The 17,582-nt window shown below is 39.1% G+C and overlaps 1 protein-coding gene across 3 annotated transcripts in view; it reads right to left on the minus strand.

Moving 5' to 3' along the window:
* The window catches only part of PLPPR1 (phospholipid phosphatase related 1), a 626,458-nt gene that overhangs the window by 55,341 nt on the left and 553,535 nt on the right, over window positions 1–17,582 (minus strand). For all 3 annotated transcript variants that reach the window (XM_064375977.1, XM_064375981.1, XM_064375986.1), the window contains one exon: window positions 10,197–10,385. In XM_064375977.1, coding sequence (XP_064232047.1) covers window positions 10,197–10,385 — 189 coding nt within the window. The remainder of the gene's footprint in view (window positions 1–10,196; window positions 10,386–17,582) is intronic.

A 17,582-nucleotide genomic window follows, 5' to 3' on the forward strand; every position in this document is an offset into this window, starting at 1 on the left:
GTTTGAGTAGATATGGTATTAGTTCTTCTTCAAATGTTTGGTAAAATTCAATAGTGAAACCATCAGGTCCTGGGCTTTTCTTTGCTAAAAAACTTTTTAATAGGACTTCAATCTTATTACTTGTTACTGATCTATTCATGGTTCAATCTTGGTAAGTTGTATATGTCTAACATTTATCTATTTCCCCTAGGTTTTGCAATTTATTGGCATATAGCTGCTCATAGTAGTCTCTAAGTACCTTTCTAATTTCTGTGGTATCAGTTACAATGTCTCTTTTTTAATCTCTGATTTTATTTGTTTGAGTCATCTCTCATTGTCTTAGTTTGGCTAAATGTTTGTCAATTATCTTTTCAAAAAACCAACTTTTCATTTCATCAATCTTCTTTTGTTTTATTTTTTTTTTCTGCTCTGATCTTTATTATTTCTTCTCATTTTGGGTTTGGTTTGCCCTCGTTTATCTAGTTTTTTAAGATGCATCATTATGTTATTTGTTTGATATTTTCCTACCTTTTTGCTATAGGAGTTTATTGCTATAAACTTCCCTCTTAGTTCTGGTTTTGTTTGCTTCCATCCATTTTGGTATGTTGTGTTTCTATTTGTATTTGATTCATGATATTTCTTAATTTCTTTCTTATTCATTGATCCACTGGTCATTCAGGAGTATATTGCTTAATTTCCATGTGTTTGTATAGTTTCCAGCATTCCTTTTATTGATTTCTAGTTTTATTCCTTTGTGGACAGAGAATATACTTGATGTGACTTCAATTTTTTTGAATTTAAGACTTTTTAGTGTCCTAACAGATAACCCATCCTTGAGAATAATCTATGTGCTGAGGACAAGAATGTATATTGTGTAGCCATTGGCAATCCCCAGCTATTTTTGCATTGGGGTCTCTCTCTCTGGCTCTAATAATTTTTGGCTCTGTATATCTGCATGCTCCAGTGTTGGGTGCATATGTATTTACAATTGTTACATTCTCTTGGTGAATTAACCCCTTTATAATTATATAATGTAAAACGTAATGCCCAGTATAATGTTAAATTTCTTGTTCTGTTCACTTATCTTTTCCTGATTTATTTGCATTGTTTTTCTGTATTTTCTTGAAGTTCATTGAGCTTCCTTAAAAACAGTGATTTTTGAATTCCTTGTCAGTGAGTTCAAACATCTCTATTTCTTTAGGGTCAGTTAGCAGCATTTTGTTTTGTCCTTTTGGTGATGTCACGTTATACTGATTGTTCTTGAATCTTGTGGTTGTGTATTGATATATGCACATTTGTAGAAGTAGGTACTTATTCCAGTCTTTGCAGATTGGCTTTGTCTGGAAAAGCTCTTCAGCCGTTTCAGAGATTTTGGGCAGGCCATTGAGCTTGGTTCTGAATCCTAGGGTTACTACAGCGATAGGGTATGCCCAAAGCCTGGGGCTGCTGAGCCTGCCTGCTGCTTAGGCCTCTCCAGATCCTATAGACACTAAAATCAAGCCAGCGGTAGTACAATTCAGAGATCAAGTCTACCTCACAGGCTTAAAGTCTGGGGCTGCAGGGTCCCACCCAGCACTAGGACTCAGTTTGTGGGTACCACTCTGGAGTCTGGGGCTGTGGGTGCCTGTCAGTATGCCTGATGCTGGATTTTACTGTGGTGGGCCCAGTATTGGAGTCCAAGGCAAAGTTCTGTTCTTGCTTTTATCTTTTTCCCCAAAGCAGATGGTGTCTCTCTCAATGTTGTGATGGTTGGGGAAGGGGTGCTGCAGGTAATGTACAACTCTCCTTTTTACCATTTTTAATGCATCTTTTATTATTATAGTGCTCCTACCAGTTACTCTGATCTCTTGCCTTGTTTCCTTAGCTCTTGTAAAGGTATTAATATTTTAGTGCATGGATAGTTGTTCAAGTTGATGTTTCAGTTGGAAGGGATATGATCACTGGATAGTACTATTCCACCATCTTGCCTCATCCCTCTTTTTCACAAATATTTTTAAAAAGATGTGGTGCAATAAGTGACTGATATAAATACAAAAAGTTTAGAGGAAGTTTTTAGATTTCAGGATATAAACAGTCTGTGAGAAAAAACTAGTCACTGAAAGATGTATTATAATGTTATAGTGTAAGGAAATTTCATTGCATGTTTTATGAGGTTGCAGTTTAAAAGGGACTTTAGAATTCCTAGAATACACATTTTGAGGTCATACATATGCTATTTGTGGCTCTAGTACTGGGAAATATAAAAACTTTTGCTGTTTCCTGAATGTGGGCTTTGGAGTTGAAATCTCAGTTCTCTCATTTATTGATGTGTGACTTTGGGCAAGTAATGGAAACTTTGAGGCTCAGTTTTTCTAACAATTTGAATGTGACGGTAGTGACTGTATTACATAGTTGTTGAGAGGATTAAAAAGTGATGTAAAAGCATACAGATGTCCTAAGTTTTCTGTTTGTACTTGCTGGTCTACCCAGGCAAGAATGTGTGTTGAAATGGGAGAAAGAAATCATTGTGCCTAGTCCTGCAATACGGAAATATGGTGTAATTCTGGCTCAGCTCTGCTCTAACCAGGTGTTTGATTTTCGACTAGTTGCTTGACCTGTTTGGGCATCAGTTTCTCATCTGTCAAATAAAGAAGTTTTACTATAGGATCCCTAAGGTGCTTTTTTTTTTTTTTAAACTCCAACATGTTTGCCATTATGATAGGAGCTAAAAAGAGAGGGGTCATTAAGGGAAACTGAAATCACATAACTGGGCTTCAGTCTCAGTTCAGTTAGTTAAGCTCTCCAGGGCCAGTGTGATTTCTTCCATTTCTTCTTCCTTCAGTCATCATTTCCTTCTACAATCCCATGGGCCTTTACCCACACCAAGTAACTTTCCCTGAAAGCAAAGTAGACACAGCCTACCCCAGAGTCATCACATTTCCTGGTATCTGTGTCACTTTTGGTTCTTAAAGGACAGCAGAGGCTGGTGACCAGATTTATCATACTCCGGGTATTCTAATACTCTGAGGAAGAGGAGAGAGTTCTTTTTACACTCCTCAATATTCATCTCTCAGTAGTTTCAGAGCTCTCAGTCTTTAGGGATTTTTAGATACTTCCAATATTCTCCCTGGGAGGCTTCAATAGTAATAAGCATCTCCAAGAAGGCAGAAATGGTTTTTGTTTTAGACTTTGTTTAAAAGTGGCCCAGGAGATTTTGAATATATAGACCCTGCTGCTAGCCCTAACTGCCACTGTCTCCATACTTTAATCTCTCCTGATGTGTGCTGTCACGTTGACAACCCCAGATCTGCAGAGAGCTGCCTAGCCCCTTACTTGCTGAGCTTTGGTTAGTTCAAGAGCCCTTGACTTCTGCTTTATTACACATAGGTGTAAATGATGCAGTTCAGCTCTGGACACTTCCTGTGCCTTTCAAAGCTCAAAGCTTAAATGGAACTGAGAGGCTGTTTGGATGATTCTGAAAATCATTCAGTAACTGGGATAATAAATGTTTTTGTAAACTGGAGCCTCTCTACTGGTCTTACTCCAGAGGCCACATCCACCCATTCAGAAGTTGTCTTTAGTTGACACTTGATATAAAATACAGCACCAAGGCAATATCATACATTTCCAAAGCATAGTGTTCTCTTATATATATTTTTCTGAACAGTGAATACAAGATAAATGGGAATTTACAATGAGTTAGCTAAAATACTGCTTTCAGCATAAAGTAAAACAAATTGACAATCACATATTTTTAGGCAAACAATATTCTTTCCAAGAAACAAATTATCAAGTTGCTTAACATAATCATCTAGTCGCCAATTATTAGGAGAGGTATATTGAAGATGGAAAGCATATCTCTGGGGCAATGATGTCGGGGGAAAAACAATCTCTAAAGGAGATTTGGAGCAGTCATCTGCAGTATGGACAGAAAATGGGAAAATGGATTTAAGTTATTTTTTAAAAATCCACAATAATTAATTAATGGCATATCTAGAAATCTTTCCCAGAAAAATGTAAATTATAAACACTGAATATATTAGTAACAAACAAAATGTAGTCATGGTGAATTTTTTTTAAAGGAAGTCATGTGATAATGTACAAAAGGGAAAAAGATGTGAATTATAAAATGTTAAAAGGAGTTTCAACAGATGAGGTTGTTCAGAGCCTGGAAAAGGCAGATTATAAGGAAGTACAAGACCCCACAATGTCTCCTTTGCTTCGGCAGCTGCACCCCTCGTCAGCCAGCCAACAAGCTTGCATTATTGAGAGCCTACTTTGTGATCTGCACTGTGCTCTGGGTTTTTACATTTGCTGGAAGAGCTTACAGCCCAGAAACCCCCAAATGAAGATTCTCAATTTCCTCCAAATTGTGCCTTTCTATCAAGTTGTGTTTGTCTCTTCCTTTCCTAGGAAATTCTAGATGAGTCTTGTAATGCATGCATGCACACTTGCATACAAAATGTGAGCTATTTCAATCCTCGGGCTGGAAGTCAAATGTTCTGCTACTTCAATACTAAATACTCCCCTGTCAGTTCATTGTGAGGCCAAGAAAAAAGGTTTAATAGCCATTTTTTTCATGCCTTGTGCTGCTGGGGCTGAGATAAAATGAGAGTAAATCAGATTCTCTGCTGAGTAAATCCTCTTATCCAAACAGGCTCTCTTCCTTTGACTCTAAGTGTATGAGTTTATTCAGAAGGCCCGAGGCAGTAGTTAGCCAGGGTTTCCAGGTGGTCAGAACATACCCTGCAGATTTCTATCAAGCATAGGCTGCCACTTTGGGCTAAACGGGGACACAGTAAATCCCCCATGCTCTAACCTTTCCTAAAGATCTGGGACAGCAGTGGCCTTGGCCTTTTGCAGTTTATCCCATGTGGCTGTGTCTCAATATGATGCTGATCTTTTCTGACAGCAAAGCACAAAAGGAGAAATAGGAAATGACAGGTTGAACATACAGCAGAGTCTTTCCCCTCAAGCATTTCTTGTGCACCCCTGCAGTTGTGAATGGGGTCATTAATGCCCATCTGCAGACACGCAGCAGTGTAGGGTACTAGGTTCTTCCATGGTTAATGTGGTTAATATGGAAGAACATTAACCATGGAAGAACCTAGTACCCTACACTGAGGATGCAGAGAAAACCAAGGACAAGTCTACACTGAGTTACACTTTTGAGATTTAATATTAGTTAGTGTCTCACAAATCATCCAAGAGGAGTCATAACTTCATTATACTCCAAAGAGAGCAGGAAATGTGTTGAAGAAGGAATAAACAACTGTGTAGTTCTATGAAACACTTAATCCGGCACAGAGGTGCAAAATGAAACTCCAGAAAGAGAGTCGTGACTTGGGACGTTGGAAGGCTCCACATGTTAGCTTCAGATCAGAATGTTCCTTATTCACTTTTCATGTAATCTGAGAACTGGCAGGTACTTAGAGATCATTTAGCCTAACCCTTTCTTTTGGGTACAGATGAGGAAACTGAACCCACAGAGAGAACATGACTTATCAGAGGTCACACAATTATTGGGGGCAGAGCTGTGAAATGAGACCCCTGCCTCTCTAGTCTTATCAAACCTGGGAAAAGATGACTGCGTTGTGAGGAGAGTGGAGGATGCATACTCAGAAGCAGGTGTGTGCGCTAAGGTGGGCACCTGGGAGCTGCAACAGGTCATACCTCACCAGGACAGGACAGGAGAAGTGAATGCAGCTCCTTGTTCCCACGAAACTGTTCCCAAATAACTTCCCTGAGCATTGTCAGAAAAGTTCTTCTGTTTTCTACCTTGCTGCTGCTCATGTATTTTTAGGTCTTGAGGGAAAATTGAGCACCATTAGCGGGGTAGGAAGGCCACACTACTCTTTGCCATTGATCTGTCAGCTGCAGTCAGCCCAGGTTCCTAGCAATGCCTCTCATTTGCGAGAAAAATAAGTGGAACCAAATGGGTGGCTGTCTAATGATGTACAGAACTAGGTGGAACCTTCAGCAAATCATCTAAGCTACTTGAGTCTGAACAGACTCAATTCAAAATGAAAGAAATTGGACCACACACTTTCTCTATGTTCTTTGGCTCTTCTGAGGATAAATTAGGCCATGCCTGCACAATATAAGTATATTAAAAGATGTTATTCTTGTGACCATTTGTGGAATATATTTTGGTGGTTTGTCAGTATTATCAGTCATATCATTATCCAGAGAAGCAAAGGAATGGAAAAGCTGAATCAGGGTTTCATAATTGAGAGCTGGAGTAGAAGTGTAGGTTCTTGATGCTCTGTCCACTGACCATATCACCTTGACTTCCCTGGGAGCACTTGTACTACATGTCAATTTGTGTCATTTGGGGAAAATGAATTAATGGAAGAGATAAGATCAAAAGTTGTAGCTTGGAGTAGAGCTTCTGCTGAAAATCTTAAAATGTAAGAAGACCTATCACTTTTACCCTGAGAGAAAAGAAAATTCTTTGTAGAGTTTTGTCTATTTTTGTTTTTTGGTTATGTGTGTTTTTATTAGAATTGCCATTTTCAAGTCTTATTAAAGTTTGGTCATTTCATAATGATTGTCAAAAGAAATGGAATATACAATTTGTTTTAAATGTATATCTTTTAGTTCAAAATAATATACATTCATGTAGAATTTGGAAAGATCTAAAAGTATAAATGAAGAAAAAACTAACATTACCACTTATAATAGTTGAAAATGTTTAGTTTCTTTTTTTACATAATTATAAATCTGGGATTATACTTGCAACATCTGCAATATATCTTCTTAGGATCTGTTAAATATTCAGACCCACAGACTACATTTGGTGCTGGTCCACTTAGAAGAAACCACAGTTTGGCGGGAAGGTAGCATTATGCATTTATCTCCAGCACATGTCCTGGCAGTGGTCGCGCAGAGCAATGCAGCTCAGGCGCATGGAGGCTACATACATATCAGAGGATGCAGGAGTTACCCTGGCTGAAAAGCCACATGCCCTAGAGGAGTCAATATATGATGTTAACAACTCCATGGTCACAGTTTCCAGGGTCCCACAATAGATATGCCAAGTTACCAGAATCACTGTTATTGGAAGTCATAACAGAAGCACTCTCTAGGTTATAACAGTTATCTGAGAACTGATGCAATTCAATAAGGGCTCAGTTTTACCTAGTGACATAATTGATACATATTATCTTTTTCTAGGGAAACAGGCAGAAAATTATGAGGTCGGATTCTCTTATTGAAGGGGAAAAGCTCCTTCCCACAATACTGCATACAATTTTTTGGCCTTAAAAAATCCAATATTAAATTACAAACATGTTCTATCACTACTTAAGGTGTTTCAAAAACATGACTGGCACATAATGGATTAAACCAATCTTCTGGTATTGTGTATTTAGCTAGTTCCAAATTACTGACATGAACATCCCTATACACAAATCTTTGTATTTTTATAAATCCAGAAAATGTAATTAACGACTGGGTCTGAAGTTTCTTATAAACTCTTAATACATCTTTGATAAACTGCTCTTCAGAAAGAACATGTTAGTTATGCTTTGACTTGAATCACATGAAAGTCTCTACATTTCATCATCATAGACTAAGCTCCTTGAAAACATTTGCCAATTTTCTATGAGAAAAATGCTGTATCCTTTAAAAAATTATTTTTCTTTGGTAACTGATGAGTTTAGAAATATTTATCTGCACACAGTCTATTGATTCTTAGTTGTCTATTCTTGTCCTCTGTCATTTTAATTTTGGAAAGCTCATCTTTTCAAGTATTAAGGGTATTTACATTTGAGTCTCCTATGCAGCAAGCTTTTTTGCAGTCTTTACTTTTGATAGAAATTTTCTTAGGTAGCTAAATCTACCAGTTTGTTTTTATATGCTTGCCTCAACACTCCTAAGTGAGATTATTGTTATTATTTGGGGTGTTTTTGTGGGTATTTACATGGACTCACTTTCTAAGTGCTTGACATTCATATTTTTCTTGTTTTGTAATATGCATGGAAAAGTTTTTCATTTATGTTTTAGGCCGTGAAACATTTTATATAATTTGAGATTTTTGATTCCTCCAATGTTTGAGGAAAGTTATTCCACAGTTATGTGTCCTGAGTACTATTTTTTGAGATAAATTTTGGTATGTTTAAAATTTTATTCTATTGGTATTCATATATTCAGCTTTGCTACATCTTTTAGAAAAGTTTTTGATATAAGGCATCGTTAGTAAATATCTTCATAGAGTTACCAATTTTATTGGCACAGAATCGTACGTACAACTTAAGTAAGTCTTAAAAACGATATTTTTATTTACTTCTGTTTTCTTAACTGTATTTGTATGTCTGCCCATTATAGACTAGCTAGGTGGATGTACATTTAATTTATTCTATTTTCTTATTTTAGTGTTCTGCTCACAATTTTTAATAAATTTCCCTTGCTTTTCTTAAATTTTAAAAAATATATAACAATCTCTATAATTACAAAAAGTAACTAAAAGAGAACCTAGGCAATGATAAATGAAATTTCCTGGGACTGGGAAGAAGAGAGGAAATATGTTAGCAAGTCAATGGATCACTCAGGGATGCCTGTCTGAATACACAGGAACATAATATGCTTATGAGATAGGAAGAAACCAGGATCCAATTCCAGACTGAGCCCATCACCTCCAGGTAGAGCCACCATGAAACCATATCAGACAGAACCCAGTGTGGCCTCTTACTTTTTTTACATGGGGTGGAGTATGTCACATTGTGAGGTACATGGGAAGGTGTCTTGTATGCTTTCTCTTATTCTGCAGGCTGGTAAGAGGGATACAGAGATTAGCCTTCCTCTGGGGAATGGGCATACCTTCCTTCATTCTAGAACTGGAGAAAAGAGGTCTTAATGAGGGTTCTCAGTGGGGTTTCATTTCTTTCAGAAGTAGGAAGGTGGTCGCGATCCCAAAGAGGGCAAAGAGCAGTTCCAGCCAGGTTTTTTGTTTCCCTATTCGTGACCACTTCGTAAATGCCAGGCACTGTGCTAAGTCATTTCTAATTCCCCACAACAATGCATGAGGTAAGCATTCAGTTGTCCTTATTTTGTTTGAGAGGGAACAGTGAGGTGACTTGACCAAAACCAGGATATGACTCCAGGTATGCTGGGCAGCAAAGCTTGTGTTTCTTAGCCTCTCTGATGCATCACGTTGTGGCTCATCAATGCTATTAGTCCTTACAGCACAGTCTTATCATTTGAGGAAGAGCTTCGTAGAGCCTGGGATCAATGAGCCAAATAAATTTATTATGCCCATATTATTTATCTTCAAAATTCTATTCCATTTCTTATCTGAAAGCAAGCCAAACACTGGCACAGAAAAATAACATTTGAACTGAGTATCTGAGCAATTGCTGTATTCCTCAGTATGCCAGTCAGGGTTTTTATTCCTGCCGAACAGAGGGCAGGTAGGGGAGGAGGGAGAGTTGGGGGACTCAGCTATTAGAAGAGAAGGAGGGAAATGGGAACTAAGATCATATCCCGACTAATCTGACCTTACGGCATATTTAAGCAGAAACAATTTAAAACTCCCCCAAATAGCATTTTCAAAATAAAAATGTCTAAGTGTTAAATCACTTGACCAGACAACACAGATCTGCAAACGTTATGCTGTTAAGCCATCTCCCTGGAGGATCGTCTGGCCAATCTTTTGCCTCATGAGAGAGAAAATGAAATAAATGAAGGTAAAGTTGCAACTTAATTTAATGCTATATAATGTGAACAGAGCCAGAGCCATCAAGAATGAATCACAGCAAACTTCAAGTTAAGCAATTTCTCTCATCTCTGGCCTCTCTGGAAGTTCAATGAGAACAGCAGGCGATACCGGCCTGAGAGATTCTATTCTACTCTAATCTCGGTTATATCAGTGCCAGCACTTAACGTTTAGAATCTCTTTTGAACACATGCAACTCATAGCATATTTTTTCAAGAGGACAATAGCTGTTCTTAACACATTAGCCAGTCATACTTGTTGATTTATAACATTCTCACGTGCTTTTTAAAAATATATCTTTTTAAAATTCAGATACTGAAAAGCAAAAGCCATTTATATAAGACCAGACCTATTTTAATGAGTTTTTCCGCAGAGCTCCATTCACTCTGTTTTGGCTGAAACAGGATGCTACTGATAAAGCTGCTGGGTGAATACTCAGGAAGAGAAGAAAGAAGAGAAAAAGCAGACAGGAAATATTCTTGGGTATCTGACAATAAAAAGGAAAGTGTATTTCTGTACTTACAATAGCAGTTGGCGTGGCAGCCAGCACACAATAGAGCACCAGAGGGGTGATGAAGCTTTCTTCCTCTGTCCCTGGGTAAGGCTTCATTAAGTCTCCATCCTGACAGAAGAATCCTTGGATATGCACCTGAAAAGTGTCAGTGCATTCGAAGTAGTAGGCAAGCAGCACTGTCCCAGCCATGATGACAAGCTGAAAATACAGCATGGCCACACAGAGACATTAGCAGGGCTTCGGAGCAGCCCTTGCCCCTCAGAGCAAACTCCCTCCATCACCCCAGCAGCGGCTCTCCTGATATTGGTATTGGCGAGTGTGTGCGTGCCTGGCGCAGCGTTCTCTGGGAGTGTGTGCTTGCTTGTCTGCTTTGTAACATCTGTTCTATAAACCTTCCAGCAAATAATGAGCAGCTCCCATCTGAAAGGCAGATCCCAGCCAGGCTTGTAGAGAGCCTCAGCCCTTGCTGCCACCCTTTCAGAGTCTCAGAGTATGTATGCATGGGAACCAAGACACTATAGCCATTTAGGACAGAGGTGAAAAGTCAAAGGACAGTGGCAAAAGAGTTGGCCAGACATAGATGTTCACAAGAAATTTCATACAATATTACAGGTAGACTTAACTCATGAAATATAAAAGGTAGGTAAATCATGAGTAAATGAAGGAATGGACAAATGAAGAAATTAACAGGAAAGCTAAATCCTAAATGGATCAAGGAAAATTTCGACACCCTAAGTTATTGGCAGGTATTCTACATCAGTCATAACTTTTATCTTTTTCCAAAATGGTTTCTGCCAGTAAGTCAAGGACTTAGCTGATGATTTTATCTTATTGTAGAAATACAGCCTTCATAAGATTTAGACATAAAAAAAGAGAGTTATCCTTTCGTTTTGACTCGCATGTCGTAGATACTCACTGAAGTCTAGTTATAGTTTTCAGCAGGTATGTGGAATTAAGGGGATATGGAAATGTACTTTTTTTCCATTCATATTTGGAAATCATCAATGCCGAGATAAAATGGTGACAAAGGTAGATAGGAAATACATCCTTGAGGTCATGAAATTACAGAAACTTAAGCTGGGGGTTATCTTGGAGTTCCTCCTGTCTGACACCTTTATTTCATAGATGAGGAAAATGGAACTGATCACTGCCTGATTATCTAAAAATTAAAGTAAACATGTGCTTAGATTGAGTATTAGCAAAACAGGGGAACTAAAATGAAGAAAATATATTTTTAAATGTTGATTAGTTTAAAGGTATTAAAGTTATGTAAAAAAAATCAGAACTTGGTAGGATATCTTTAGATATCTATGGCTTATTTTGAAGTACATATAAAGCATTGAAGGGAAACCATAATCTTTTCAGGGCTTAAGAAGACTAATGTTCTTATTTCAGCCCTGGAATGATTAATCCAAGGCCACACAGCTGGTTAGTGTTAGAGCAACAGCTAGAAACTCAAATTTCCTGATCTGTAGGATTTAAAAAAACACAAAAACTGAGCTGTATCAGGATCTAAAACTGCATCTTATACAAAAAGATGGAGAGAGATGGGGGAGGTGAAGTAGCTGAACTCCAGCACAGAAAGGCAACATTTGGCATTCTCATCCATTTTCCTATCCATTGCTTTAGCCACAACATTGAAGCATAGCCTTTACCCTCTGCCCCGCTCTAAATCCTTCTCTGGAACCAGCACAGCCTCTACTTCTGGAATAGTAATCCTGCAACTCTTCCTTACAATAATGGACAGCATCATTTTCTTTAAGGGTCATTTGAAGTAAGAATCTTCCTTCTTCCCTATCCTTCCAATTTCTCCTCTTTTGATGCCTTTCCTCTTTGATTCAGAAGCCTGTGGTATCTCTCAGTTATAACGTGTCTCAAGTACAAACTTCTGGGTTTGTTGTTGTTTTTTGTTGTTGTTTTGCTTTTGTTTTTCAGACAGAGTCTTGCTCTGTCGCCCAGGCTGGAGAGTGCAATGGCAGGATCTCGGCTCACTGCCACCTCTGCCTCTTGCCTGGGTTCAAGTGACTCTCCTGCCTCGCCCCCTGAGTAGCTGGGATTACAGGTGCACACATCCACACCCAGATAATTTTTGTACTTTTAGTAGAGATGAGATGCGGTTTCACCATGTTGGCCAGGCTGGTCTTGAACTCTTGACCTCAAGTGATCCACCTGCCTCAGACTCTCAAAGTGCTGAGATTACAGGTGTGAGCTACTGTGCCCAGCTTCAAGTACAAATTTCTAACTATCTGACGTGTTTACCTTTTGGCTACATCCTTTGCCCCCTTTCCTTTTATTCCGGTTAGGCCACAAACCATCACTCCATTCACTAGCCCTTATACATGACTTGTTTTGGATATTTATGGATTACATTCATCTAGTATCTAGCATTTTTTCTGCTCCTAGGAATGTGGATCTCCCATCACAACTTTGGACTGTCCAGTAATCTCTGAATACCTCCATGTGTTTTTCCATTGTTTATTGGTGCCACATGTAATTCAAAAATGTTTATGCCAGCCTTCTCTGCTGTTTGAAGTAATTGGTGTATTTATTTTTCTTATACCAACAGAAAAGAGGCTTGGATAAGTATGTTTCCTATAAGATTGAGAGAGATACTCCAAACCTACCCCTGCTAATAGGTGCTCTTGATTGCAGCTAGTTTACTATGAAGTTTCTCTTTCTTTTATGCTTGACTGGTTAAGTGGGTTGACCTGATAGAAAGGAACCTAGCTAGTTGACCTGATGTTTTGAAGATGAAATAGCACCAGTATTCCGACAGCCTCTGGAGTTCTCTCTGTGCCACTGAACAGGGCTGATCTGGGATTTTTGTGTGTTTCATCCCTGTGGCTGGAAATGCTTTTCTCTCTCTCAGCTTCATCTGCTCTTGGGAAATATCTTCTTGGGAATAGGCAAGATCTATGGGGGCTTCTGGACAAAAACATAAAAACAAAAATGACATCTAACTTCCTCTTTTGTGGGAAGACTATTGTATTTTATGGGTATCTTTGTGCTACCACTTCCATTTTTTAAAAAAAGGCAAAAATAAATGACCGAGAAAACTTTACATATATATATATGTATATATATGTATACATATACACACTTTATATATATATACATATATATACATGTATATATACACACACACACACATATATATCTCATCTCAAGACAAATGCAAGGATTGGAAACTCTTAAATAAGAACTATCTTGACATCAAATACATAGAACAAATCTTAAATAGCTGCCTAGCTGATTTAATCCTGAAAGCAGCATTCAGAGAGAACTAAGTAAGTTAAAAGTTTATAAAAATTTGCAGGACATAGAGTAAAGAACAGAGAACCTTGGAGACCAAAAGGGTGCTAGTGGTAGGTGGGAGCTTCAGCAGCTTATGTGACAGAACTGACCCCCACCCCCAACATGAATTGGCTTGCTTTGGCTCTTCCCTCAAGCAACCAGAAATGCTTCCATGTCATTTTCAAGCAATCCTCAAACTCCCTGGGAAGTCCCCCAATAATGCCATTTAGAGATGCACAGAAGCAAAAATAGAACAACTCAGAGGTTGATTTTCTATTGAACATTCTCCTGTGGCCACATTTTAAAAGAAAACTGATGCACTTACTGCAGGAACAGAAACAACACACATTGATTCTGTCTTCATGAGCAGAGAGATCCATCTCACTGCACTGATGATGCCACACAATTAACCATCACACACTCCCTTCTTCCTCCTTGTCCTGAGACATGATTTATTACTGTCTAGGTTTGTGTCACTAGTGCCAGCTGGCACACTTGCCATCTCTGTTGCCTTCCTCAGCTCCATTTAGGAATGCATGGAGAGAGGCCATAATGTTGGTGTCACATGAGCAGATGGTGAGGCCATGCTGGGTGCAAGTACTGGCGGAAGAGTTGAAGATGTCAGTGTGAAAGAAGCAATTATGGCAGTGGGAGTATAACAGGGTGTAAGGAGCTCATGTACCAGGGACTTTCCTCAGCTGTTGCTTTCCAAGAATGACAATCTAATACGGTGGTAAAAAATGCATTAAGTGCTGATCATTCCACGAGGATTCAGAAGGCAGAAGCCAGTAGTATCTGAAATTCAGCCTCCTGAGGTTGGAAGCACTGTGTTTCTACTGAGGCCCTTTGCTGGTTAGAGAAAAGTAAAAATGTCAAGAAGAACAGTAATTGTGAAGGTCACAAAGCTGAGAGAAGAGGATGAGAACATTTTCCAACAGGCTGTTAAATCTGGAGGAATTGTGGGCCAATAATTTATATGTCCTGATACAAGCTGGGAAACAGGGAATCAGATGATGATGATGTGACTGATGTGAGCCTGTGTGTCCAGGGCAGTAGGACAGAGGCAAGATGTTGGAATGAGAGTATACATGAAGCATCTTGTCTCAAGAGTAAAGGGCATATTTCAAACTGGGGAATCCTAGTGCTGGGTGACCAACCATGCAGTTTCTTGAGGACTGAGAGGCTTCTTGGGGCACAGGACTTTCAGGGCTAAAACTGGGATGGTCCTGAGCAATCTGGGGTGACTAAACACAAACAATGAACCAAGCACAGACAAACTTGAGACGATGAATATTTTCCTCCCCAAAGAAGTTTCTCATGCTGGTTCGGCCATGAGCCTATCAAAGCTAGTCAATTAGCAACTCTTCTTGTGAGCTGCTTCTGAACTCAGTCTCACCCTAAGTGCTGTGAAGCTGAGGAATTCTCAGACATGCTCTCTAATCCCAAGTGATTTGTATTCTACCTGGGGTGTGCCCACCAACACAGGGAACAGGTAGTCTTCTGTAGGAGGGTGTCTGCTGATCCCAAGTGGGAGTCATGCATGGCTGTATGTGCCTGATGAACTGGTTGAGAGGGGAGTTGATGGAAGGAGAACAAGGGAAATGGGGATATTGCCTGAGACAGAAGAGAATACGTGGGGAGGGAGAGGGCTGTGTGGTGTCTGCTTAGGGTATTGGTTTTGGCCCAGTGCCATCGATATAGATGTTACGTTCCATAGAGCGAGGATAAAGGAAACGCTGGGCAGAAGGAGCATGGCATCAGCTTAGGTGGTAAGAAGTGACATGGTTGACATCAAAGCAATGTCTTAGCCAGGACACCAGGGAATAGCACACTTTCAGGATTTGCATGTTTTTGGGTATTGAGAAAAAGCATCTTGGTCACAAATGTCGATGGTTGCACACAAGGGCTGGGGTGGAAACCCTCAAGTAGCATTGACAGAACTGGAAACCAGTGTAGAAGGCTAGAGGAGAAGCACATAAATTGAAAGTGAGCCCCGTGTGAGACCTCACTTGGGACCCTTGGAAATAAGTATGACCTCCTGTGAGGGCCTGGAGGTTCTCCATATAGAACAGAGCCAATGATGTGGAAGAAGGGGAGAGAAGGCAGGAGAGAAGAAAGGAGAGCAGGTGGAGATGATAATGTTATACTGTGCATGTCCCAGGAACTGTTTTAAGCACTTTACATAAATTAACTCTTCGTCTTCCCAACCATCATAGGTGGTAAGTATATTATTATTTCCATTTACAAATGAGGAAACAGGCACAGAGAGATTGCATAGGTCACACGGCTCACAGAGGTAAACCTTGGATGATTACTATAAATATATCTCACCATTCAAATTTGTGTGGCCTAGGGGAAAATCAGGTTACAAGTATAAGTCAGCATAATATTAAGAACTAAACTGTGTTACATACCTGGAGACTTTATTTAAATGTCTCCAAGCGTCAGTTTTCTCATCTGTATGAAGGTTAATGATAACCATCTCAGAAAGATGCAATGAGGTGTGTTTATGTATTCTTGTTTTGTTCCAAAAATCAACTTTCATCAAATAAGTTAGCATCAGCAGGAAGTTGGAATGGAAGCAGAAGGGAAGTAAGTGTGGTGATATAAAATAGAGGCAGGAATTACATGCTTCAGGGGAAATCGTCTAACAGTCAATGCAATAAGGAAATTCTGGTCAATATAAGATGAAAAACAAACTAATGGTTAAAGGATAAGCAGAATACTTTTCATATAATAACCAGACAGGAGTTCTCCTTTGGGTTCTCATAGAGTATGATGGTGCTGTTCTTAATATGAGACCTCATATCAACTTAATTTAGGTTTAATATAAGCAAAACTCACAAAAACAAGACTCTAAAATAGAATGGAGGCGGTAAGCATTATGGTTCTGCTGCAGCTGAACTTGAGAGAGACAGCATAATGAAAGGTTAAGTGTGCAGGGCAGACTGCTGAGGTTGGAAACCAGCTGTGCTGCCTACTAGATGTGTGATCTAAATTCTTCTGTCTCCGTTTCTTCATTTGATAAATTGGGCTAATAATACCATAGTACCTAATACTTCAGAAGATTAAATGAGGATTGTGTATCAAGTACTTAGAGCAGTGTCTGACTTATAACAAAAAGCATTTCCTGGAAGAGTAGAGAGACCGTGTATCTTTCAACACTCCTTCCTTGGTATTGTTTTTCTCAGCTTAGTTTTTAAAAACTATTGGGCAGCAGTGAATTAGAGACTATCTTCTAGCAAGTCTCCAGTTAGTTAAATACAGACCTATATCTTTAAATTATTTTTTAACTTTTAAGTTCAGGGGTTCATGGACAGGATGTGTAGGTAGGTAGACATGTATCATGGGGGTTTGTTGTAGAGATTATTTCAAAACGCAGGTATTAAGTCTAGTATCCATTAGTTATTTTTTCTGATCCTCTGCCCTCCAGTAAGCCCCAGTGTGCATTGTTCCCCTCTATGTGTCCATGTGTTATCATTTAGCTCCCACTTCTAAGTGAGAACATGCAGTATTTGTTTTTCTGTTTCTGCGTTAGTTTGCTAAGGATAATGGCCTCCAGCTCTATCTGTGTTATGGCAAAGGATGTGATCTCACACTTTTTTACGGATGCATAGTATTCCATGGTGTATATGTACCACAGTTTCTTTATCTGGTCTATTGCGGGAAATAAGAATAAATAAAAGGTTTCTCTTTAAAGCTTTCCTCTTAGTTCATTATGAATCAAAGTTTCTTCAAAGGTTAATTTACTTTAAAGCTTTTGCTAATAATCTTAAAGTAGCTGTTAGTCATAATAAAGAAATAAGTGCATTCCGTGTTCTTAGTTCTTACACTTTAACCTAGATATTTCCCCTGACATGCCTGGACAAGCCCAGGCACGTCTTAGGTCAAAGCTTATTCCCCTTCCTTATTTGAAAATGTTATCGCTTCTCTAAGCATTCCTCAAGTTACATCCTCTTTTCCTTTGTTCTCCTCTGCCTTCACGTCTTTAGAAAATTTCCAAGTTTTTGGCCAATCGGGTCAAGCATAGAATCTGAGGTCCGGTTCTGGCCAGTGGAAACTGGACACAGCAGTAGGGCGATTGCGTCAGGTTATGAAAGT

Source organism: Aotus nancymaae, unplaced genomic scaffold (assembly GCF_030222135.1).
Source record: "Aotus nancymaae isolate 86718 unplaced genomic scaffold, 86718_ANA_hifiasm-v0.15.2.pri h1tg000003l, whole genome shotgun sequence".
Classification (NCBI taxonomy): Eukaryota; Metazoa; Chordata; class Mammalia; order Primates; family Aotidae; genus Aotus; species Aotus nancymaae.